The 24496-nt window shown below is 37.9% G+C and overlaps 2 protein-coding genes across 7 annotated transcripts in view; both read left to right on the top strand.

Annotated features, from left to right (window-relative positions):
• The window catches only part of YME1L1 (YME1 like 1 ATPase), a 43588-nt gene extending 25820 nt beyond the window's left edge, over window positions 1-17768 (top strand). The window contains exons 15-19 of the mRNA XM_030836994.3: window positions 988-1139; window positions 2141-2267; window positions 2361-2434; window positions 3080-3166; window positions 4596-17768. Of these exons, the coding sequence (XP_030692854.1) occupies window positions 988-1139; window positions 2141-2267; window positions 2361-2434; window positions 3080-3166; window positions 4596-4739 (584 nt within the window). The 3' untranslated portion in view covers window positions 4740-17768. The remainder of the gene's footprint in view (window positions 1-987; window positions 1140-2140; window positions 2268-2360; window positions 2435-3079; window positions 3167-4595) is intronic.
• Window positions 17769-19759: 1991 nt separating this feature from the next.
• ANKRD26 (ankyrin repeat domain containing 26) overlaps window positions 19760-24496 on the top strand; it is a 93220-nt gene continuing 88483 nt past the window's right edge. For all 6 annotated transcript variants that reach the window (XM_060293256.1, XM_030836979.2, XM_030836980.2 and 3 more), the window contains exon 1: window positions 19760-20151. In XM_060293256.1, coding sequence (XP_060149239.1) covers window positions 19922-20151 — 230 coding nt within the window. In that variant the 5' untranslated portion in view covers window positions 19760-19921. The remainder of the gene's footprint in view (window positions 20152-24496) is intronic.

Here is a 24496-nt window from a genome sequence, read left to right on the forward strand (position 1 = left end):
TTTTCTTTTTTTCTTCTTTTTTTTTCCCTATCTTATACTGTTCATTATGTTAGAGGAAAAATTCTTTTTTTTTAAATTGCCACTTGGTAATTTTTGGTTTGGTGGTATTTCACTCTTTATTTATTTATTTATTGGCTGCATTGGGTCTTTGTTGCTGCGCGCGGGCTTTCCCTAGTTGCGGCGAGCGGGGGCTACTCTTCATTGCGGTGCACAGGCTTCTCATTGCGGTGGTTTCTCTTCTTGTGGAACATGGGCTCTAGGAGTGTGGGCTTCAGTAGTTGTGGCTCACGGGCTCTAGAACTCAGGCTCAGTAGCTGTGGCAGACGGGCTTAGTTGCTCCGCGGCATGTGGAGTCTTCCTGGACCAGAGCACGAACCCATGTCCCCTGCATTGGCAGGTGGATTCTTAACCACTGTGCCACCAGGGAAGTCCGAGAAAAAAACTCTTAATTTTGAGAGAAAGTTTATAAAAAATAAAGGTATAGAAACATGCAAATACATACTCTAACAGAGCAACACAGTTTGGCCTCTTACAGAACAAATATATTATAACTTATATTACACTCTTTGCGGGGCATGAGTGCCCATGTCTTTCCTCTTGTCCGATATTGCTGATAAAAGAATAGTTAATTTTACTGTTTTTCAGTATTTAATTTTTATTTTAAATCTTGAATTGCCTTCAAAACAGGTTAGTTATGATATTCCTGTTAAATTAGAAGTTTATTTTCTAGAAATAGAATTAAGCTTTTCCTTTTGATATAAGGATTAAGATGATAGTTTTTACAGTTTGGTTTTCAGTTGACAAATTATGGTTTACATGTGTTGTAGAGTGGAGTCAACTCATTTTTTAAACTTTCACACTTTTAAAATATTTATTAATGACATTAAATCATATTACTCTAAGAATGACTTGGAGGCAAAGGAGCTTCATTCATTTAAATATACCTTCCTAATGGAGTATTTTACTTAAGTAAATTTTTATTCTTAGGGCCTGAGCGTAGAAGTGTGGAAATTGATAACAAAAACAAAACGATCACAGCGTATCATGAATCTGGTCATGCTATTATTGCATACTACACTAAAGATGCTATGCCTATCAACAAAGCTACAATCATGCCACGAGGGCCAACACTTGGACATGTGAGTACCTTTAGTTTTTCTTTTCTTTCAGATAGTGCTCCCCAGGAGCTTATATAGGAAATTGCTGATGAAAACATTTCAAAAGAAAATTCAGCTACTTCCTAGGTGTGTTGATACTTTCTTCTTTAACTTCTTCAACTGTCTTGAAATCAGACATACTTGTGAAATTTATCTGCTAATAAAGGATATCCTTAATATTTCAGATAATATATTTACATTATGAAATGTAATTCAGGAATGACAGCAAAATATAATTCTTAAATATGTAGTTGTTCTTTTCCCCTCAAAAGAAATTATGTATCATAGTGACTGGTTCAATAGTTTTTCTAAGTTTTTTCTCATTGAGTAGAAGTTTCATTTTCATATCTAATTATAGATTTTTTATTTATTTATTTAATTTTATTTTTGGCTGCGATGGGTCTTCTTTGCTGCATGCAGGCTTTCTCTCGTTGAAGCGAGAGGGGGCTGCTCTTCATTGCAGTGCGTGGGCTTCTCATTGCAGTGGCTTCTCTTGTTGCAGAGCACAGGCTCTAGGCGCGCGGGCTTCAGTAGTTGTGGTACATGGGCTCAGTGATTGTGGCTTGCAGGCTCTAGAGCGCGGGCCCAGTAGTTGTGGTGCACAGGCTGAGTTGCTCTGCGGCATGTGGGATCTTCCCAGACCCGGGCTCGAACCATGTCCCCTGCATTGGCAGGCAAATTCTTAACCACTGCACCACCAGGGACGTCCCTATAGACGTTTTAAACATTTTTGTGCAACGAGGGACAAACAGTTGTATTGCATCATCAACTACTTATTATTTATAAACTGCACTTTTGCTTTCCTCATTTTGTACATAGCTGGTTTGGTCATCAGTCACCATGACCATCTCTATTAAATGCCGCTGAGCTTTCAGCATCATGGTATTAAGTAAGGTCATGGGAGACAAATGATAATTCAGGTTAATTAATGTAAGTGTTTCAAAACTGTGTCTGAATTTTTTCTTTGTTTTTCAATTGTCTAGGTGTCCCTGTTGCCTGAGAATGATCGATGGAACGAAACTAGAGCTCAGCTTCTTGCTCAGATGGATGTCAGTATGGGAGGAAGAGTGGCAGAGGAACTTATATTTGGAGCTGATCATATTACAACAGGTTGGCTGTAAAGAATAGCTTTGGTTCAAATTGTGTTTGTTGGTTTAAAGATTTTTTTTTAACTTGAGTATTATGTATATTTTAAAATTTTAGGTGCTTCCAGTGATTTTGATAATGCAACCAAAATAGCAAAGCAGATGGTCACCAAATTTGGAATGAGTGAAAAGGTAATGGCTAATTTTAATCCTTCCTCATGTATCAAATGTTGATGTGCCAAGTGTCTCTTTGTGAGATAGGGCTCTCATTATAAGTTGATAGATTTTCCCCTATCTCATTCCAGATGGATTTAACAAAGCTTACTCTAAACTAAATGTCATTTTCTGAGAAATGTAACATACTCTTTCCATTCCAGCTGCTCAAACAGTAAGAGTTATTACTTCATGAATTAACCAAATGATAATATAAATTCTTTAGCTTTTTTTATTCATATGACATCGAAGACCTACTTGTTGAGCTTGCTTACTTTGCCCTTTCCACATACTTCACGTTCCTACATTATCACTGTGGCTCCATAAAGCATTTCCAGTACTCTGTGAAGTGTGGATTTCTGGACAGAATAGCTGCTAAGGTTTTCTAAGATGGTACTCAGAACAATACTTAGGATTTAACATTTTCTCTCTTGCTCACACTTTTTAGTATTATACTTGCAGAAGAATAATGAAGTTTTTTTGCCCTCAAGGGCATTTTTATATTGTATTTTTTCCTTGCCCCCATGATATTTATTTTCTTATGTATAGGATAGTACTTCCTCTGTTACATACATTAGTGTTGGAGGTTTTTCTGTTGGATTTCTTTCTTCTCATTGATTTTAGCTTGGAGTTATGACCTACAGTGATACAGGGAAACTGAGTCCAGAAACTCAATCTGCTATTGAACAGGAAATCAGAATCCTTCTGAGGGTAATGATCTTTTTTTTTTTAATGTTTATTTATCTATTTAGTCAAAATGTGCCTAAATATTTGGGTGCTTGCAAAAAACCTAAAGTTCCTCTGTTTTATAAAGTTAATAGGTGCACTGTTGCTGCCGTGATTAAATATGTCATAGACTGGAACCCCTGATCATAGACTGGATCTTTATTTTATTCTGGCCATAGGTTAAGAACTATATATATATATATATATATGTATATATATATATGTATATGTATATGTATATGTATATATGTATGTATGTATGTATATATATTTTTTTTTAATAAATTTATTTATTTTATTTTTGGCTGCGTTGGGTCTTTGTTGCTGCACTTGGGCTTTCTCTAGTTGCAGCGAGCAGGGGCTGCTCTTCATTGCGATGGCTTCTCTTGTTGCTGAGCACAGGCTCTAGGGCGCGGGCTTCAGTGGCTGTGGTGCGGGGCTTCAATGGTTGTGGCGCGTGGGCTTAGTTGCTCCGTGGCATGTGGGACCTTCCTGGACCAGGGATTGAACCCACGTCCCCTGCATTGGCTGGCGGATTCTTAACCACTGTGCCACTAGGGAAGCCCAGAACAATTTACATTGTGATTTAAATATTCAGTTCTACTTTAGCTGATATATTTCTAATATTTTATGTATTTTCTTTAATTTGATTATTTTACTTGGACATGGTTATGTTCAAAATGTCTAGTAATTGTATTGTGCTTATATGACCTGTGTTTCTTGGTGTTGGTAAATTCATTTTTACATTTTCCACCCAATTTTATAAGGACAAAAATACAATTCACTAGTAAAATATTGGCATAAACATTGTACAGGCAAATATGACACTGCCAAAAATGAACTGTTATTACTGCCGTTATTCATAAGCTGATAAACTTAATTCAGACTCACCTTTGGAAAGAGAGTTGAAGGATTTAAGTCAAGGTGGGTTGCAAAAAAAAAAAAAATGTATGGAAGTCAGGGATCACCTTTAATGATACTGTATTACAGTATTGAGAGGTAAGTGTTTTACCAAGTAAAAGAATGGAAATTATATCTTTTCTGGCCATTCTAGATTGAGTAAATTGGTGAAATCTCAAGAGGCAAAAGGAGCAAACTCCCTTTCCTTTTAGCACGTATTTTGAAAAGAGAAATAGATATCTGTGTTCACAGACCTTATTTAGAAAGCAGATGAGTACAATGTATACTTTTATTTCTAGTTATCTCTATGATAGATTTTGAGGTTAAAAATATAACATTTGAAAGTATGAAAGAGTTATCTTTAGGGAACCAAGCTTTTAAATGCTTTTATCTTTCATAAATAGAAGTCAATAGATTTTATAGTTTTTTAGGGTACATAAAGGCTTTTTATCTCATTTAGGGTTTTTGCTTCTCCTAAGGTTTCTGCCTCTTACATATCTGCTTTGTATTTCAGGATTCGTATGAGCGAGCAAAACATATCTTGAAGACTCATGCAAAAGAGCACAAGAATCTAGCAGAAGCTTTATTGACCTATGAGACTTTGGATGCCAAAGAGATTCAGATTGTTCTTGAGGGGAAGAAATTGGATGTGAGATGATAGCTCTTGATGCATTGTTGGTTTTATTGCAAGACCATAAGTAGCACTGCAGTAGTATTTTGCAACACTTTTCTCCCATTCTTGGTATCACTCAAGGGTGTGAAACACTTTGTCAGTCTTTTGTCACATTTATCTAATTTTGATTATTCTCATGATGGACACCTACTGCAAATAGCAATTTATTAAAGAAAATAAAGAACTATCAGGATTGAAAACAGCTTGTTTGAGAAATGTCAATCAGTTATTAAATTGAAAATAAGTAATGATTTTATGGTTGGTTACAGTGCTAGATGTGAATAGAAATTGTGCCTTTAGCTCTTGGGAAGTATTTTTACTTAGGAAAATAAAATTCTTGAAGGATTGTCTTTATTTCTAGATAGTACCACTTATCTTTGATAAAGAAATGATGCTATTTGGCTATTGGTAAATCATATTTCTACATACATCAGGGGAAACTTCATTAAGATGCACTTAATTATGATCTAGATTGACCATATATAAAGTGTTTTTTTAAAAATCTAAGAGTAGAGAAATGTGAACCTACAGATACAATTGGAATTTAAATGATTATTATAAGCTTTTTAAAATGCAGCTTGCATTTTCATGGTCTTTTTTTTTTTTAACATTACTCTCACTCTGAAAATGAAGTTTATTTCAGAGCAGCAGTATTTTGTTAAATAAACAAGTAACACACCTCAAATTATGAATAACTATGTAATTATGCTTTGCATTAAAACCAAAATAAAACCAAAAACCCAGTCCCGTTCAGAGTGAACTTTTGAATTATGCTGTGTTAGAAATGGAAAGTTGTGTTTATTTTTCAGTCAGATTTTGTGAATATGAATGTGTTACAGAATTTACAGATGACTTTATTTAACTCAGTAGAAAAATTATTTTAGAGCACATTGTATTGGTTTTACAACCATATTATATTCTTGAAGTGATTTTATTAAAATTACCTACAGTTTTCTAGTAACTTTTAAGCTGTATATGGTCTTCGTTGAGGTTGGTAGAGGGAGCTTGCTACATGATATTCTTGCCCTTTTATTTGGGTAATTTAAAATTTTGATGTACTTTCAAACTTAGAGAAACATTACCAGAATAATACAAGGAATTCCCATATACCCTTGATTCAGATATACCAGTTATTTTCATTTGCCCATTCTTTATTGCCCCTGCTTCCTTTCTCCCTTTCTCCTCTCTTCCCTCCCTCCCTCCTTCCCTCCGCTTCTCTCTGTGTTTATATATATATGAGTATACATGTCTTTGCGTGGACACACGTTTTCATTTGTCTTGGTAGACTTCTAGAAATTGCTGTGTGATGTGGCGAGTTTCTGTTTAACTTTTTAAGAACCTGATGAACTGTTTTGAAAGTAACTATATAATTTTATGTTCCAACTACCAGTGTATGAAGGTTCCCGTTTCTCCATATGTTGTACAGTGTTTCTTATAGTCTTGTCTTTTTGACAGAGCCAATCTAGTGGGTATGAAGTAGAATCTCATTGTGGATTTAATTTTACATTTCCCTAGGACTAGTGATTTTGAACATCCTCTGCTAGGCTTTTGGTCATTTGTATATCGTCTTTGGAGAAATGTCTGTTGAAATCCTCCCTTCCCTCTTTGGGTTGTTGTCTTCTGTGTTGTAAGAGATCATATATTCTAAAGACAAGTCCTTGATCATATGGATCTTGTTTTTTTTTTAATCCAGTCTGAAACTCTCTGTTGTTTGAGTAGGATGTTTAGTTCATTCATATTTAATATTTATGTAGTTTATGTATTTATGTAGTTGCTTTTACATCTGCCATTTGCATTTGTTTTCTGTTTTTCTCATATCTAAAGAGATCCTTGTGTTCCTCTTCTTTTTTTTTGGCTGCACAGCATGGCTTGTGGGATCTTAGTTCCCCAACAGGAATTGAACCCGGGCCCTTGGCAGTGAGAGAACGGAGTCCTAACCACTGGACTAACAGGAAATTCCCTGTTCCTCCTATTGTGAGTTATGTCTTAGCAGTTGCTCTAGGGATGACAGTATGCATTTATCACTCTTAATCACAGGCTCCTTCAAACTAATACACGTTTAATTCTGTCAAAATGTAGCAAATTTGTTCCAGTATATCTCCTTTTCTTTCCTTTGTGCTATTGTTGTCATGTTACATCTGTACGTGTTACAACAACTTAATACAGTGATTAACTACTGGTTTATATAATCTTAAATCCTCTGTCTTTATCTGGGGATGTCTTTATTTTGCCTTTGTTTTTTAAGAATATTTTTGCTGGATATAGAATACATGATTAACAGTTTATTCTTTTCTTTTTTTTTCGCGGTACATGGGCCTCTCACTGTTGTGGCCTCTCCTGTTGCGGAGCACAGGCTCCGGACGCGCAGGCTCAGTAGCCATGGCTCACAGGCCTAGCCACTCCGCAGCATGTGGGATCTTCCTGGACCGGGGCACGAACCTGTGTCCCCTGCATCGGCAGGCAGACTCTCAACCACTGCACCACCAGGGAAGTCCAACAGTTTATTCTTTAATCACTTTGAATGTGTCGTCCCACAGCCTCTGACTTCCATTATTTTTGGTGAAAAGACAGCTGTTAATGGTAATTTTGGTCTCCTTTTCCGATAGGTTGTTTTTCACTTGCTGCTTTCAAGAATTTTTTCTTAGCCTTGTCTTTTAACAGTTTGACTATGATGTTTATAAATGTGGACATCCTTGAGTTTTTCCTACTTGGGATTCGTTGAACTTCTTGGATCTGTAGATTAATGTTTTTCATCAGATTTGAGACGTTTTTGGCAATTATTTCTTCAAATATATTTATTTGCCCTTTCTCTCTTCTTCTGGGATTCTCCTTTCACATATGTTGATCTGGTTTCTGAGGCTTTGTTCATTTTTTTCATTGCTTTTCTCCCTCTCCTCTTCAGATTGAATACTTTCTGTTGATTCAGCTTCAAGTTCACTGATTCTTTCTTCTTCTTTCAACTGAATTTTTCATTTCATATATTATATTCTTCAGCTCCAAGTTTCTATCTGGTTCTTTCATATACCTTGTATCTCTTTACTGAGATTCTTCATACATTGCATCATTTTCATCATAGCTCTCATTAATTTTTTAAACATGAATTCCATTAGTTCTTTGAACATGTTCATAATAGCTGCTTTTAAGTCTTTGCTCATTCTAACATCTGGAGATACTCAGTTCCTATTGAATGCTTTTCTTCCTCAGTAAGGGTACACTTTCTTCTTTCTTTGCTTTGTAATCTTGTTGAATTTCAGATAATGTAGCAATTACTAATTCTGAATTTTTCCCCAGAGGGTTGTTCTTGTTTTATTTAGTAACTTGCCACCAGTAAATTTGTGAAATCTGTCTCCACAGCAGTGTGCCGTCACCAATGTCTCTACTCATTTTTTAAAATAATAAATCTTGCTTCCTAAGCATTGCTGCTGGATTGCATAGCTTAGGTTATAGCCAAAGATTGGACAGAGGTTGTGTTCAAACCCCATCAGTCAGGCCTCCACTCTGCCAGTGGATCTGTGTGGGCTGGCAAGTACATTCAGTGTTCAGGTCATTTTCAAGTCTGTTCTGGTCTGTGCTTTCTGTTGGGCTTTTTTGCTTCTCCCTTGTGCATATGTGCAGGCTTTGGCAACCATGGGTATGTGGGTGGCCTGAACCAGCTTCAGTTTCCGCTTTGCATGCCTGTACATCTGGAGTATATAGAGTGCTTATCAAACCCAGATGGCTGTCTTACCTCCTAGAACTTCCGGTGAAATCCCTAGCTACTCTGTTGTTTGCCCCAAACAGGACTACAACCTCACTGAGCCTTGTTTGCTTACCACTGAGCTCCCAGGTTAACTTACAATGCATCATATCAAATGAGTCCCCTCTGGCAGTGACAACAAGCCTTGTTCCCTGGGTCTGCTGTTGCCCTGGTTGAACTACTGCACCCGTAGACCTGGCCCAGGATGTGGCAGCACAGTAATCCCACAGGCTCACAGGTTATTTCCCTAACTGGGTTTCATGAATAAGCACTTCTTAGTGTGTTGCAGATCTTCAGTTAATTTCCAGAGTGCTGAAATGGCTGTTTTATTAAACAGTTTATCCAAATTTATAGCTGCTTTTTAAAAAATGGAGAGGGAAGAGATATGGGAACATATGTATATGTATAACTGATTCACTTTGTTATAAAGCATAAACACACCATAGTAAAGCAATTATACCCCAATAAAGATGTTAAAAAAAAAAATGGAGATGATTTGTCAACCTCCTCCCCTCATCATGCCAAAAGTATATTTCCCCAGCTTATTCTGAGTCATATTTCAACCAAATCAGTTTAATAAGAATGGACTTTGAGAGGGCTTGTAAACTTTTTAAAGCTGTCCATTGAAAGCTACCACAATGCCAGAGTTTTACAAGTAACCTATACCTATTAAATAGATTACTTGTGGAAATTGATAAATGTTTTATTTTTAGATATTCTTCGTTCATATTCATTTTAAAGTAAATACTGAGTTACTACAATCTGGCTAGTTATAAGCATTTTTCTTAATGTAAGTATGTAATATTTTAATAAAATATGTTGGAATGTAGACTTGATCTTTGAATTGAAAAAATAACACCTAGTCGTGGACGTAAAATTTGGAGAGTTGATACATTTGAACTGAGGATTTTATTTCTATGCAGATTCTCCCCTGCCCCCATTCTGTCACATGAATCCCTATCCTTTTGGGCAAGAATGTGATTCCCCGACACACACCCCTCCCCACCTTTTAAAACAGAAACTTAATTTAGTTATGTATCAATGCTTCATATGGGAATATAATGGATAGCTAATCTGTTATGAATTTGAGAATGTATTTCATGAAAAAAGAAATTACAGAGCTGCCAAAGAGAGAGGGTGAGAGGGAGAGAGGTTGTAAAACCTAGTTTGGGGAACTTGATATGAATCTAATCTCCTGCAGTTCTGGGAGCAGGTATGTAACTCATACCCAGGGAACCTGGAATCTGAAGGAACTGGTAGGTTACTTTGGCTCAGGACAGGAGAAGAACTGCTATGTGTTGAGACTGTTCTGCACTCTCAGCATTTGCTTTGACAAAGACTGTTTGAGTGCTTATCGAGGACCAGATGTTAGTCAAGCGTGAAGGAGAGAAAGTGAGCCATGGTGGTGGATCCACGTTGGATACCACACAAAAGGGCCACTTAGAGGTGTGAACAGGCCTCAGAACAGGACAGTCCAAAGTGGGGCTCTGGATTCCTTAAGAACTAAGAAGAAAGAATAAATTACATTCACTTAGGTCAAGGGGAGTTACAGGTGAGAACAGCTGTGGGCACAGAAATGCCCCTGAGAGAAAGAGTCAGCTCTAAAACAATTGCCAGATCCAGACTGCTCAAAACCATCTCACATAAGAACTCTACCGCCTCCTGCAGTTTTGAACCTGGCAGCATGGGAAACCCTAATTAGCCAGCTGAAGGAAGGGGACCATGCCTGCTTTCCACCCCTACTGCAGGTGGTCTGCCTGTAGCATGGCCTAGCTGATTAACTCTGACTTGGCATTTTTATAGTTCCGTATAGTTATGCAGGGCTGGACATTGTTTTTCAGTGCTTTGTGAGCAGTTATGCGGGGCTGGACATTGTTTTTCAGTGCTTTGTGAGTTAAAGCAACTCTGGACTTATTACTTGAGAGTAAGGGTTTTCAACCTGGGTTGGGAGAAGAACCTCTGAATATTTAAAAGGGTAGTGGGAGATGAAGTTGCCTTCTAATTATATCCCATGAGTCAAAAATAATGGTTACATATATTAACAGATTTTTGTTTGAACATTTTTCTGGGTGATATAATTCTATTCATAAGATTTTTCAAAATTGAAATATTTGTGTAATTTCCATCATAATCATGTATGGGGTATGTGTGTGAGTAACTATTTTAACAAAGCTTCTAATGTCTTAGTATTTTTTAAAATTTTTATTGACGTATAGTTAATTTACAGTGTTGTATTTCAAGTGTATAGCAAAGTGATTCAGTTATACATATATATATCTATATATATTCTTTTCCAGATTCCTTTCCATTATAGGTTATTACAAGATATTGAGTATAGTTCCCTGTGCTATACAGTAGGTCCTTGTTTATCTGTTTTATATATAGTAGTATGTATATGTTAATCCCAAACTCCTAATTTATCTCCCACCACCATCCCCCTGCTATCCCCTTTGGTAACCATAAATTTGTTTTCTATGTTTGTGAGTCTATTTCTGCTTCGTAAATAAAATAAGTTTATTTGTATCATTTTTTTTTAGATTCCACATATAAGTGATATCATGATGTCTTTCTCTGACTTGACTTCACTTAATAATCTCTAGGTCCATCCATGTTGCTGCAAATGGCATTATTTCATTCTTTTTTATGGCTGAGTAATATTCCATTGTATATGTATACTACATCTTCTTTATCCATTCACCTGTCAGTGGACATTTATCAAAAAGACACATGCATCCCGGTGTTCATAGCAGCACTATTTGCAATATCCGAAACATCATGGAAGCAACATAAATGTCTTGGTATTTTTTATATCATTTTATTTTTTCCTCCCCCTTATATGATATTTTATTGTACTATATTATGGTTCAGTATTCTTTCCCCTTAAAATTCCTATGCAATTTAGTCATGTTATATTTCCATAATCATTATCAGTTTAATATTTTTAATATTGAAATAGCTAATCTAGGGATTTAGTAGAATGATCTATTTATTGTTTAAATGGGGACAAGAGAAACTGCTTTTAGTTGATTACAGCTCTTATTTCCCCCTTTATTGATAACATTTTTATGCTTATGTTAAAATTTAGGAATTATTTTGTGGGATCTTATTGTTTGCTCTCCATTTTATGTTGGTAAACTCTAAGGTTATATATATATCCTTGGTCCTTTTAGCTTCTCTCTATATTTTTGTATCATCTGTATGCTGATGACTTCTTAGTCTTTCTCTACAGCCCTTTTCCATTTAGGCTACATGTCCAACTGTTTTTCTCCATAGCATTTGATTTGTATGTTCATAAGAAGCTGTTCTTGGGGACTTCCCTGGTGGTCCAGTGGTTAGGACTCTGCACTCCCAATGCACAGGGCACAGGTTCAAACCCTGGTCTGGGAATTAAGATCCTGCATGCCACATGGCGCGGCCAAAAGAAAAAGAAGAAGAAGAAAGAAAAAGCTGTTCTCTAATTTATTGTTTCTGTGTCTGCCTTTTCCCACCTGGTGTTGAGTTCTAGGAAGAAATCTTGAACACTTGTATCTCTAAGACTAAATGGAGTGCTTTATAGGTAGACAGCTAATAAATTTTCAGTGAGTGAAAGAATAATAGGCATTCAGTAGATTGATCCTAATTCCCCCATCAGGCAGAGCACTAGAACAGATGGGTCAGATTCTCCATAGACGTTAAATAATGCCATAGAGGATGTGAGTAGTAAGTGGTTTTTTCATCTTTGAAAATATCGCAGTGAATATAACAATAAAGAAGATGGAATGTCTTCCTGAGGAAAATCTGCCTTCTTTTTTGGAAGATAAAATGTGCAAGGTAGGACTGAATGCCAGGCTAACAGTATCTTTTACACAGAAGGATCTGTTAACTGGATAAAAAGATAACTTTAAGATCTGCAGCATGTGAAATTCCTTAAGTATTCTGGATTGATTTCATACAAGATGTGTTTTATCTTTGATCAACCAGTTGCCTCCATTCACAGTCCTGAGGCATGTTAAAGACCAGTTGTTGGTAAACTTGAGATGTTAGGAATGTCTGTATAACTCTCCTGGAAGTTCTGAACTAGGTGATGAAAGAGACAGAGGTGCAAGAAGACGGAGAAAGAAGAGACAAAATATGGAGGATTGGAGAAGATGGTTGCTAAAGGATTTCCAGGAAGAACAAAAGAGAGACTGTGTTTATATTATTCGGAAATAAGCATCGTTATCTAAAAAGAAACCCAAATCAACTATAACCAAAATATCAAATGACTGAATGATTATAAGAAATTTGTGAATCAAACTGTGCAAAGCCTGGGGCTTCCCTGATAGCGCAGTGGTTGAGAATCTGCTGCCAGTGCAGGGGACACGGGTTCGATCCCTGGTCCTGGAAGATCCCAAATGCCTCGGAGCAACTAAGCCCGTGTGCCACAACTGCTGAGCCTGCACTCTAGAGCCTGTGAGCCACAACTGCTGAGCCCATGTGCCACAAGTACTGAAGCCCACACTCCTAGAGCCCGTGCTCTGCAACAAGAGAAGCCACCGCAGTGAGAAGCCCATGCACCGCAACGAAGAGTAGCCCCTGCTCGCCACAACTAGAGAAATCCCACATGCAGCAAGGAAGACCCAACGCAGCCTAAATTAATTAATTAATTTAAAAAAACTATGCAAAGCCTGATGCACAATGTTTCCTGGTGGAGGGAGCATAGCTACCACCAAGTAGAAGCATCTTGTCAGCATTAACTCTGCTAGGCCAAAAGGTTCATAATTTTTTATTTTTAATTTTGCTGAAAGATAATGTTTTATACTGTTACAGCACAAAGAAAACTGACTTCAAAATTTATCAAAACTTAATGTGATTTTTTTTCTTCCTGTTTGGGAAGTTGATAGGAGGGCAAGTGCATACTTGTACCCTGGTTCCGCTTTCTGTATGCTGCTTCATCCTTGTTAGATTTTAAGATTCTTAAGTTCATGCTTCTTAGTGTCATAAGATCTCCTCAAATCCTCTCATATAAAATTTGAAGAAAGAGTTGTTAAAGGAGTACATATATGGTAAAAAGAATGTCTCTCTTGGTTGGGTTTTATAAAAAATACACCTTTTCTTTTTTTTTTTAAATACACCTTTTCTAAAAGTGAACTGTTACTATGCTTCTCGGTACCCCGAATCACAAATTTCATTTATCCACCAAAGCTGCTGTTGGTCACTGTTAGAACTGATTATATGGTTAGCATTATATTTTGTAAATTACTTGTGATGCCAAGGTGATGTTTAGGATTTGTGCTTAACTCTGGGGGAAATATTTCTTTAAATGGATAATGCTGATTTTTTTTAAGAGGGTTAACATAAATCATAACAGTGGGAAAATAAATTTTTACCAGAACTTTTAAACTATCTCCTATTTCCTATGCACCTAATACCATCAGCATGAAGTCATCCACATAATGGGTAAATTTGATGTCCTGTAAGGTAGTGAGAATATCAAGATCTCGGTGGATTAAATTACCACAGAATTATCAGCATTTGATGAACAAATGTCTTGAGGCAAGATGATGAAGGTTGAACCCCTATCCATATCAAGTAAGAGTAGAAAGCTTCTGGTACCCTTAGTTAATTTGTGAACTGATTGTATCCTTTGATCATTAAAAAAAAAAAATTTAGGGGACTTCCCGTGCAGTGCAATGGTTAAGACTTCGCCTTCCAATGCAGCGGGTGTGGGTTTGATCCCTGGTTGGGGAGCTAAGATCCTTCATGCCTCACAGCCAAAATAACCAAAACATAAAACAAGCAGTATTGTAACAAATTCAGTGAAGACTTTAAAAATGGTCCACATCAAAAAAGCTTTTTAAAAAATTTAGTTCCTTGATTGTAAACAAAGAAAGAATGTTTTATTAATTATGCATGTTAATGCCTTATCTGTATTTGCATTTATACTGATTGTGTGTGTGTGTGTGTGTGTGTGTGTGTGTGTGTGTGTGTGTGGCTGCACCGGCCCTGGCAGCAAAAGCGCCAAGTCCTAACCACTGGACCGCCAGGGAATGCCCTAAACTAAATTTTTTGGTCACAAATTTTATGTGGCCAAATGTACTGATATTTTCTTTTGACACTTCCATTGTTTTTGTTCGGAAAATCTTCAAAAACTTATAAATAATACCACTCATCCATATTTTCTTCTAAAATATTTAATGGTTTCATTAAAAAGACTAAACATTTTTACTAACCTGGAGTTTCTTTTGGTGTATATGTTGAGATATGTAGTTAACTGCTTATCACTAATTGATTTTGCCCAAACCATTTATTAATAATCTATATCATTCTCATTGATTTGTATAGTTTCTCTTACGTTAATAAGTTCTCACCTCCTACTGTTTTCCAGTAATATGCTTACTCTTCTGTAGGCTAGTATTTAATAATTATATTTTTATATTTACTAATTATATATTTTATAATCTAACAGAAAAAATTTATCTTTCTTTAAACATATTTAAAGCTATTTTATTTTAACTAGAAACAAATCACTATATGTCTGTGCAAAAGCAACATATGTTTATTGCTGAAAAGTTAGAAAATATAAATAAGAAAATAAATATGAAAGAAGGAAGACCTTAGTAGTGAGAGTGGATGTAGCTATGCCTCATTCTCCTAACACTGGGTCCCCCACGTGCAGGGTTCTGAGGGGTGATGTTAAGCTTTATGCCCTACCTCCTTCCCCTCTTAGAACCCACTTGGGTCCCAGGTTGGTGACTGAGGCACCTAATTTGTTTCCAGTGAAAAAAGTTTGGCCACAAAGGGGATGGCCATAACACCTTTCTTGGTACCAACTCCTTATAAAACTAAGAGGTCCTATGTTTGCCACAGACTCAAGCGAAAAACGGCTTAAGACTTTATGAAGTAGAGATGCCGACCAGTTTTTCTTGTAGATGGAAGTGCATTGCTGGCTGACTGTAGTCATGAGAAAATAAGCTCAGTACCAATAAGAGAATGATAATAAGAATAAGAGAAAATAAGCTCAGTGCCTTCTCATAGGAAGCAAAGACCCTCGGAAGGGCTGAAGTAGGCACGTTGCCAACTGATGCTCTATATCCTTACAAACACCCCAGTCTGACTACGGAATCTCAGGAGTCACAGATGGTGTCTACTCTGGCTAGGTAGCGAAGGTAGGAAGAGGGTGAAAATCTTTTCCAGCTATAAACTGCCATGATAAGCAGAAATTATTCTAAGGGGGCCACAGAGATGAGGGGTATGTTGAGTATGAAAATGCTCAGATCAGGTCTCCAGTGCTAGGGACAGGGTAACCAACCATGCCAGTTTTCCCAGGACTGTCTTGGTTTTATCACTGATAGTCCTGTGTCCCAAGAATGCCCCAGTCCTGGGCAAAGTGGGGAACCTACTTGGGACACATAGTAGACTGACAGCCCCAGCAGCTGTCCTTCTGGATCCATGTCTGTGTCTGTCCTATGCCCATGCTTCCCACGACTGCTCCCAGCCATTATACCCACAATAGGGGTAAAATACAGGCCCATTCCTGGAAGATGTGGGATTTATTTTTCATATGACTTTGGCTCCAGGATTCCCCTTTGGCCTGGCCAGAAATGTTGTTATAACTGTGCTGCAGTTTTAGACTCTCTCTACCCAATCCTCTTTGTTTCCCTCTACCTCCACTTCTTCCATTCTTCCTAGCTCCCTCTCTCCATAATTTTCTATGGCCACTTAACATATTACCACAAATTTTGTGGCTTAAAACCACACATATTTATAGTTCTGGAGGTCAGAGGTCTGAAATGATTCTCACTGAGCTAAAATCAAGGCTGCATTCCTTTCTGGAGGGTCTAGAGGACAATTAGTTTTCTTGTCTTTTCTGACTTGTAGAGGCCACCTGTATTCCTTGGCTTGTGGCCCCTTCCATCTTCAAAGCCAGCAATGACCTGTCGAGTCTTTCTCACATCATTCTGACACTTCTGCCTCCTCCTTCCACGTATGAAGGACCCTTGTAATTTCACTGGACCCACCTGAATTTGTTCAGGCATCCATAACATGGATCATGGATTTTTTCATCATAAAACAGGTATTACTCTGACATTATTAATTCCATTAGCATATCTATTAAATAAATATGCAGGAAACCACCAGGGCATTATTTGAGTCTTAGATAAGCATGGGAGCTCTAAGCAACAACTTTACTTTAAAAAAAAATTTTTTATTTATTTATTTGGCTGTGCCAGGTCTTAGCTGGCAGCACTTGGGCTCTTTTAGTTGCAGCATGTGGCATCTAGTTCCCTGACCAGGGATCGAACCTGGGCCCCTGGCACTGGGAGTGTGAAATCTTAACCCCTGGACCACCAGGGAAGTCCCTAAGCAACAACTTTCTAGAGGGCATCTGTTTGCAAAGAAATCTGGGAATCTTAGTTTTCAAGTGCTTGGGGATCCAGGTAGCATTTGACAAAGGACATACAGAAGTTCAGAGTTGGCCTAGCATATACTCCTTGAGTATCTCTGGTCTATACAGAAACACTAGAATCAACCAAATCTTGACAACCTACCTGGAGTCCTGGTGTGTGGTTCTTATCTCCCTACAGCCTGGTAATGTCTTTGACCCTCATTCCAGGCTGCATCAGCAAGTGTCAGAGTCTTCCTCAGATGTCACCATAGGGAGCCTTTACTGGTCTCATAGGTCACCCTGGGGAGTACTGCAGAGACAAATAGAGGACAAAAGATAATTTTCTGGTTGGGCTATTATAGGAAGAAAATTGTGGGTGGTCAGAGTTGAAACCAGTCACACACACCAAAACCATTTGGTCCAGCTAAGCTGGATAGACCTAAGAAATGTTTTTTGTTTTTGTTCATTGCTCTTTCACCGGTGAAGACACTGTCTGGAACCAGCTATCACTTCAACAGGGACCCTGCCTCCTTCCAGAGTTTTTCGGTGCAATTGCTTGCTTGCTTGCTTTTTTTTTTTGGCTGTGCTGCATTCCCCAACCAGGGATGGAACTCGTCGTGCTTGCTGCAGTGGAAGCGAGGAGTCCTAACCTCTGGACCTCCAGGGAGTTCCCCCAGCAGCAATTTCTGCTGAAGGTCTGGACACCTGACTTCTGAGTCACTAATTCCAAACAATTTGTTGTCAAATCATTCAACCTACAAAGCACAAAATGGCATTAAATTGCCTCTGAAGAATAAGTACCTAAATTAATACCTGTGCATTTGTCTTGCTGTAAAATATGGCTGCCAAACTTTCAAATTTTGCTGGTGCATCTTGTGCAATGGTGGTATCTGTTACTTTTTAATTTGGTTAATAAAAATTCTTAAAATCATTAACATGATTTTGATCTTCAAATCATTAACAAATGTAATAGAAACCTGCTGAGTTTGGGGATAGCTGGTTTTGTATTAACTGTTGTTGTGAGCCTGCTTCTGCTTCTGTCTGTTTCACCCACAATACCAGGTTTGGTTTAATTGTATTGTAACTGTATAATTACAGTAATTGTATAATTACTGGATCAAGTACTACATTAAAAGGAGTTTCTGTATACAGTCGCCTGTTTCTACCAGTATGGAGTATGGAGTCAACCTATTTTGCTTTATTCCTAAGAAATGGAATAAAGATGGAAACACAAATTACAGATAGAGAAAGATGGAAGCAAGGGAAAAGATTATTTAAAGTTTGGGAAATTTTAGAGAATATGGGACAAGTATAAAGCATAAGAGGATTCATAAAAATGGAGATGATAAGATTCCACAAGGTCACTATGATGATTAGATTTAGGAGTGGGAAACAGATTTGGGTGGATAAAGCGAAGGAGCAAAGAGACTATTAAGAGAAAACAAAAGTTAGATGTCCCTATTAGTTAGCTAATTGCTGAAAAATTTGGCTAGTAGAATTTTAGGGAAATTTAGCTATATTGATTTTTTAAATTTGTAGCAACGATCTTATACTTCAATAAAAACAGTATCTTGTTTGCATTCTCTTTGATTTTTTTTCATCTGCATACTATTCTTCAATATTCTTCAATCTATACCAACCAGTTTGTGCCTTCCTTAAGTACTGCCAGAAACTGTCAACTCTTTCTCCTGTTACAAAATTATAGCTTAAAAAAGTTCTTCACTCTGGTTGTCAAAAGAATACACAGATATCAAACAACAATCATTTACAAATTATAATGAAAGAATAATATACCATTACCAAAAAAAGCCCAGGTACAGATATATCAAGAAGTGTACAGGATTTACATAATGAAAAAAGCTACCAAAGGCTAATGAAGGACATAAAATAAGACAAATTGAGACATAACATGTACCTGGATACACTGATACGAGAGACTGATTCTCAGTTAAAATTCTCTTAACCTAATTACAATCAAAATCTCACAAAGAACTCTCTTTGGCTTGGCATAGTGATTAAAAGTTCATCTCAAATAATGTAGAGGTAAACATTTCCAAGAGAATACTGAAAAGGAAGAATAAGGAGGGGAACCTTGGACCTGTAATAGGTATTTATATTTTATACACTACTGACGCTAGAAGAAGCAGACCAGCATGGAAAACCCAGAAACAGAAAAAACATCCGAGAATTAAATGTAAGATTAAGGGGTAAACTAGGTGAGGAAAGATGGATTGTTTGGGACAAGTGGATAATCATTTTTTAAAAGTTCTCAAATGTTACACCATGCTCCAAAATAAATCTTGAATTGATTAAAGATTTAATTAGGGGAAAATAAAAGCAAAAACTAAAATATAAGTGAAGAAAATGTGCAGACGGAACGCTGGGTCACAGGGGAGCGTCAGGAGGCATGCGGAAACGCGTCTTCATTTCATCTGGAAAACCTGCGTTGGTTTCTCCTTAAGTTTGCACTTGATGACATCTGTTGCCACGGTCTCTGGAACCATGAAAACAGCTTTCTGTAGTTACATCTGTTAAATTCCATGGAGAAAGCCTGGGGCCCAGAGGGATGTGGAAAGGAATAAACTGAGGGATAAGGAGATTTAGAGAGTATTTTTAGGGGAGCTCTCTGGGGGACGTGGCCTTCAGCATCCTGAAGCTCCCCGCCACTCTAGCCCCAGTCGCATGCGAAGACGACTTTCTCACGGGAGATTCTAACATTTGCAAATGTCCGGAAACGCTCAGCCAGCTCGCACCAACGTTGGAAAAGAACCCAGCGCGGCCCACAAAGAATCGCAGAGATTTCAGACGCTTGGGTCTCGCACATGCGCACTGGGTACTCCTGGGCTCCGGGCCTCTGTGCGCAAGCGCAGTGACGCCTTCTTACAAGGCGCGCACGCGCACTACGTTTAGCTGTATCGCTTAGCTAGGGTTAGTCTGGGCTGAAACATGAGAAACCGCGGAGTTTCCCAGCTGGGATGTTGTGGCCAGACCGCGTTGGCTTATCTGTACCGCTAGTGTTAGGCTCGGGAGACTGTGAGAAGCCGAGGGGGAGGTGAGGTGTGTCTGAAGCCTGTAGGCTCTGCAATGAAGAAGATTTTTGGCTTCGGAAGTAAGAAGGGCGAGTCGCCGTTCGGCTCCTTCACCAGCTCGCGGAGAGAGAGCGGTAATCGAATCAACTCCCGGCCCGAGTACCACATCCGAGACAAGGATCTCGGGAAGATCCACAAAGCTGCCAGCGTGGGCAACGTAGCCAAAGTGCAGCAGATTCTGTTGCTTGGGAAGAATGGCTTGAACGACAGGGACAAGATGAACAGGTAACTGGGGCGGGCGGGAGGAGGCGGGGCGGGCCTGGGTGGGGTCCCTGCTGTCAGTTTCCTCTCCGAGGCTCGTGGACACCCACGTGGGATCCCGCGCCCCGCAGACTTTATAGGCAGCAAAAGCCTTAGCTGGTTTCGGACCCGCTCATGATTCCCCTTATAGAGCACTTTACTGACAGTTTTAAAGTCATTTGACTGAATGTCAGTAACCACAGAAACGAAATTAAACATGAACAGTATCTTATTTTTAATGTACACATTTTTATACCGTAATGTTATATGTTACAGAGAAGTGCATAATGAGGAAAATGATCTGTCTCATGACAGATAAACTTCTGGACTAAAAATTCTTCAGATACAATCCAGTATCTTTTTAAAAAAATTAATTTATTTATTGCTGTGTTGGGTCTTCATTGCCGTGCGCGGGCTTCTCATTGTGATGGCTTCTCTTATTGTGGAGCACGGGCTCTAGGCGCGCGAGCTCAGTTAGTTGTGGAAGGTGGGCTAGGTAGATGTGGAACATGGGCTAGGTAGTTGTGGCTTGCCGGCTCTAGAGCGCAGGCTCAGTAGTTGTGGCCCATGGGCTTAGTTGCTCTGCAGCATGTGGGATCTTCCTGGCCCAGGGCTCGAACCCGTGTCCCCTGCATTAGAAGGCGGATTCTTTTTTTAAAAATTTATTTATTTTAATTTATTTATTTTTGGCTGTGTTGGGTCTTCACTGCTGCACGTGGGCTTTCTCTAGTTGCAGTGAGTGGGGGGCTACTCTTCGTTGCAGTGCGTGGGCTTCTCATTGGGGTGGCTTCTGTTGTTGTGGAGCACGGGCTCTAGGTGCGTGGGCTTCAGTAGTTGTGGCATGTGGGCTCAGTAGTTGTGGTTTGCGGGCTCTAGAACGCAGCCTCAGTAGTTGTGGCACACGGGCTTAGTTGCTCCACAGTATGTGGGATCTTCCCCGACCAGGGCCCAAACCTGTGTCCCCTGCATTGGCAGGCGGATTCTTAACCTCTGTGCCACCAGGGAAGCCTGCAGTATCCGTTTTATATCAGTGTACACCTATGTATATATGTTCTCTACTGAAGGACCTTAGAAGACAACTTTGAAGTGGGAAGATGGCTGTGTCCTTGAATAGGAAGACTCATTTTCTTAAAATATGGTCTTCCCATATTTAAACCAAATAAGCATATGGTGGTTTAAAATTTTTTGAGTTTCACATGCTTTCTTTATTTGTTGTGATGAAATTAAAAGTTTTATGTAGTAGACAAAGATTTGCCCTTCTAGATATCAAAATGTGCTGTAAGTTCCCACAAATTATTCGTTTACTAACAACTGAAAAGACAGATAAGTGAATGGAACAGAATAGAAAATGCCCAAACACCCAAATATATGTAAGACTTTAGAACTTGAACTGATGACATTTCATATTAGAAGGAAAAAATAAATTGTTTGTAAATGGTGGAGAAGTAAACTGCTAACTATTTAGAGAAAAGTAACTAGATTTTTATCTCACAAAAATAAGTTTCAGATGGAGTACATATCAAAAATTTTAAATATTCAAAGTGAGAAAACGACTAGAAGAAAACAAAATTCCTATTTATACATTTTTTGTGCTGACAAAGACCTTTCTAAGAATGACTTCAAAAGCAAGAATTCTGGAGGTTGATTTAACAACATAAAAAAATTAAAACCCTCTGTAGATCAGAAAAGAAGATTAACAAAATAAAAGACAAAGAGCTTTTAAAATATATCAACATATTTGTATCAGGCAAGAAAACATATCTTCATTTTACAGAGAATTCTTTGAAATCAGTAAGGGGAAAAAACCTCTAATTTGAAATTGAGCAAAGTACTTTTTTGCATATCCATAAGTGACCAATGGATATAGGAAAAACAATTTAGCATTTCTGGTAATAAAAGGAATTTAAGTTAAAGAGGAATGAAAAACATTTTCCCTTCACAAAGTTTGTGAAGATGAAGAACAGTGGTGCTTATACTGCTGTTTAAAGTCTAAGTTGCTTTTGACTTTTCAAATAGGCAATTTGGTGATAAGTACCACATTTAAAAAATGTATATTCCCTTTACACATCAATTCTCTTTATACAAATAAGAGGTAAATAATTAGAGATAAATTAGAGATAGGTAACATACAATTTGTTGTTCTCAACACTGCTTAAAATAGCAATGTATTAAGACAAACTCAAAGATTTTAAAAATAAATTACAGTGTATCTGGTATGGAGTAATATGTGACCATTGAAGGTGGCATAGATAACAGATGTGTGTTGACCTGCAGAGATGTACTTTGGTAGAACATTGAGGAAAAAAAAATCAGTTTCCTTATATATAAACACAAGAAGACTATGGTCTTATCTTAGGCAAAAATATGTACAAAAATATGATAAAATTTGTTATTTCTGCACACTTATAAGTGAAGCTTTCTTTTCCTTTTAAAAAAATCTGTGGGGCTTCCCTGGTGGCGCAGTGGTTGAGAGTCCACCTGCCTATGCACGGGATGCGGGTTTGTGCCCCGGCCCGGGAGGATCACACATGCCACGGAACAGCTGGGCCCGTGAGCCGTGGCCGCTGGGCCTGCGCGTCCGGCGCCTGTGCTCAGCAACGGGAGAGGCCACAGCAGTGAGAGGCCCGCGTACTGCAAAAAAAAAAAAAAATCTGTGATTTCTACAGTGAACATGTACAAAAATTCTAGTAAATATTTAGTATTAGTGAAATAATTCTGGGAGAGAGCAGGAATATGAATCTTGTACAAATAAAAATAATTCCTCACTTTCTATTTTTTTTGGAAGTTTTTCAAGGATTGATATCTTCTGACAACTTTTAACCTCTTCAGAAGTAAAGGGAATCTTTTTATCCATGCCTGTAGATTTTACTAGGTATATATTTCGCTATATACACGTTTTTGATTTTGTGTAACTTTATTACCTATAATATGTAAATGATTATAGATTAATCATTTTACTTTATTGCAGTCTTATGAAAATAAAAAATAGTAAATCTAAGTGGTGATTATTACTATTGCAAAAGTTTATAGAGTTTTAGTTGTGTTCTTATGAAAATCAAAAATACAAATGTAAATGATTATTACTATTGCATAAGTATTGCTTTACTTCCCAAAAGTTTTCTTTAAAAATATCGAACTCTCCAAAGTAACAACTGACATCAGAAATACAAAGATTCATGAGAGATTACTACAAGCAACTATATGCCAATAAAATGGACAACCTGGAAGAAATGGACAAATTCTTAGAAAAGCACAACCTTCCAAGACTGAACCAAGAAGAAATAGAAAATATAAGCAGACCAATCACAAGCACTGAAATTGAAACTGTGATTAAAAATTTTCCAACAGGGCTTCCCTGGTGGCGCAGTGGTTGAGAGTCCACCTGCCGATGCAGGGGACACAGGAAGATCCCACGTGCCTCAGAGCAGCTAGGCCCGTGAGCCATGGCCACTAAGCCTGCGTGTCCGGAGCCTGTGCTCCACAACGGGAGAGGCCACAGCAGTGAGAGGCCCGTGTACTGCTAAAAAAAAAATTTTTTAAATCTTCCAACAAACAAAAGACCAGGACCAGATGGCTTCACAGGAGAATTCCATCAAACATTTACAGAAGAGCTAACACCTGTCCTTCTCAAACTCTTCCAAAATATAGCAGAGGGAGGAACACTCCCAAACTCGTTCTACAAGGCCACCATCACTGTGATACCAAAACTAGACAAAGAGATAACAAAAAAAGAAAACTACAGACCAATATCACTGATGAACGTAGATGCAAAAATTCTCAAAAAAATACTAGCAAACAGAATCCAACAGCACATTAAAAGGATCGTACACCATGATCAAGTGGGGTTTATCACAGGAATGCAAGGATTCTTCAATATACACCAATCAATGTGATACACCATATTAACAAACTGAAGAATAAAAACCATATGATAATCTCAGTAGATGCAGAAAAAGCTTTTGACAAAATTCAACACCTGTTTATGATAAAAACTCTCCAGAAAGTAGGCATAGAGGGAACTTACCTCAACATAATAAAGGGCATATATGACAAACCCACAGCAAACATTGTTCTCAATGGTGAAAAACTTAAACCATTTCATCTAAAATCAGGAAAAAGACAAGGATGCCCACTCTCACCACTGTTATTCAACATAGTTTTGGAATTTTTAGCCACAGCAATCAGAGAAGAAAAAGAAATAAAAGGAATCCAAATTGGAAAAGAAGAATTAAAGTTGTCACTGTTTGCAGATGACATGATACTATACATAGAGAATCCTGAAGATGCTACCAGAAAACTACTAGAGCTAATCAATGAATTTGGTAAAGTA

Source organism: Globicephala melas, chromosome 2, assembly GCF_963455315.2.
Source record: "Globicephala melas chromosome 2, mGloMel1.2, whole genome shotgun sequence".
NCBI classification, from domain to species: Eukaryota; Metazoa; Chordata; class Mammalia; order Artiodactyla; family Delphinidae; genus Globicephala; species Globicephala melas.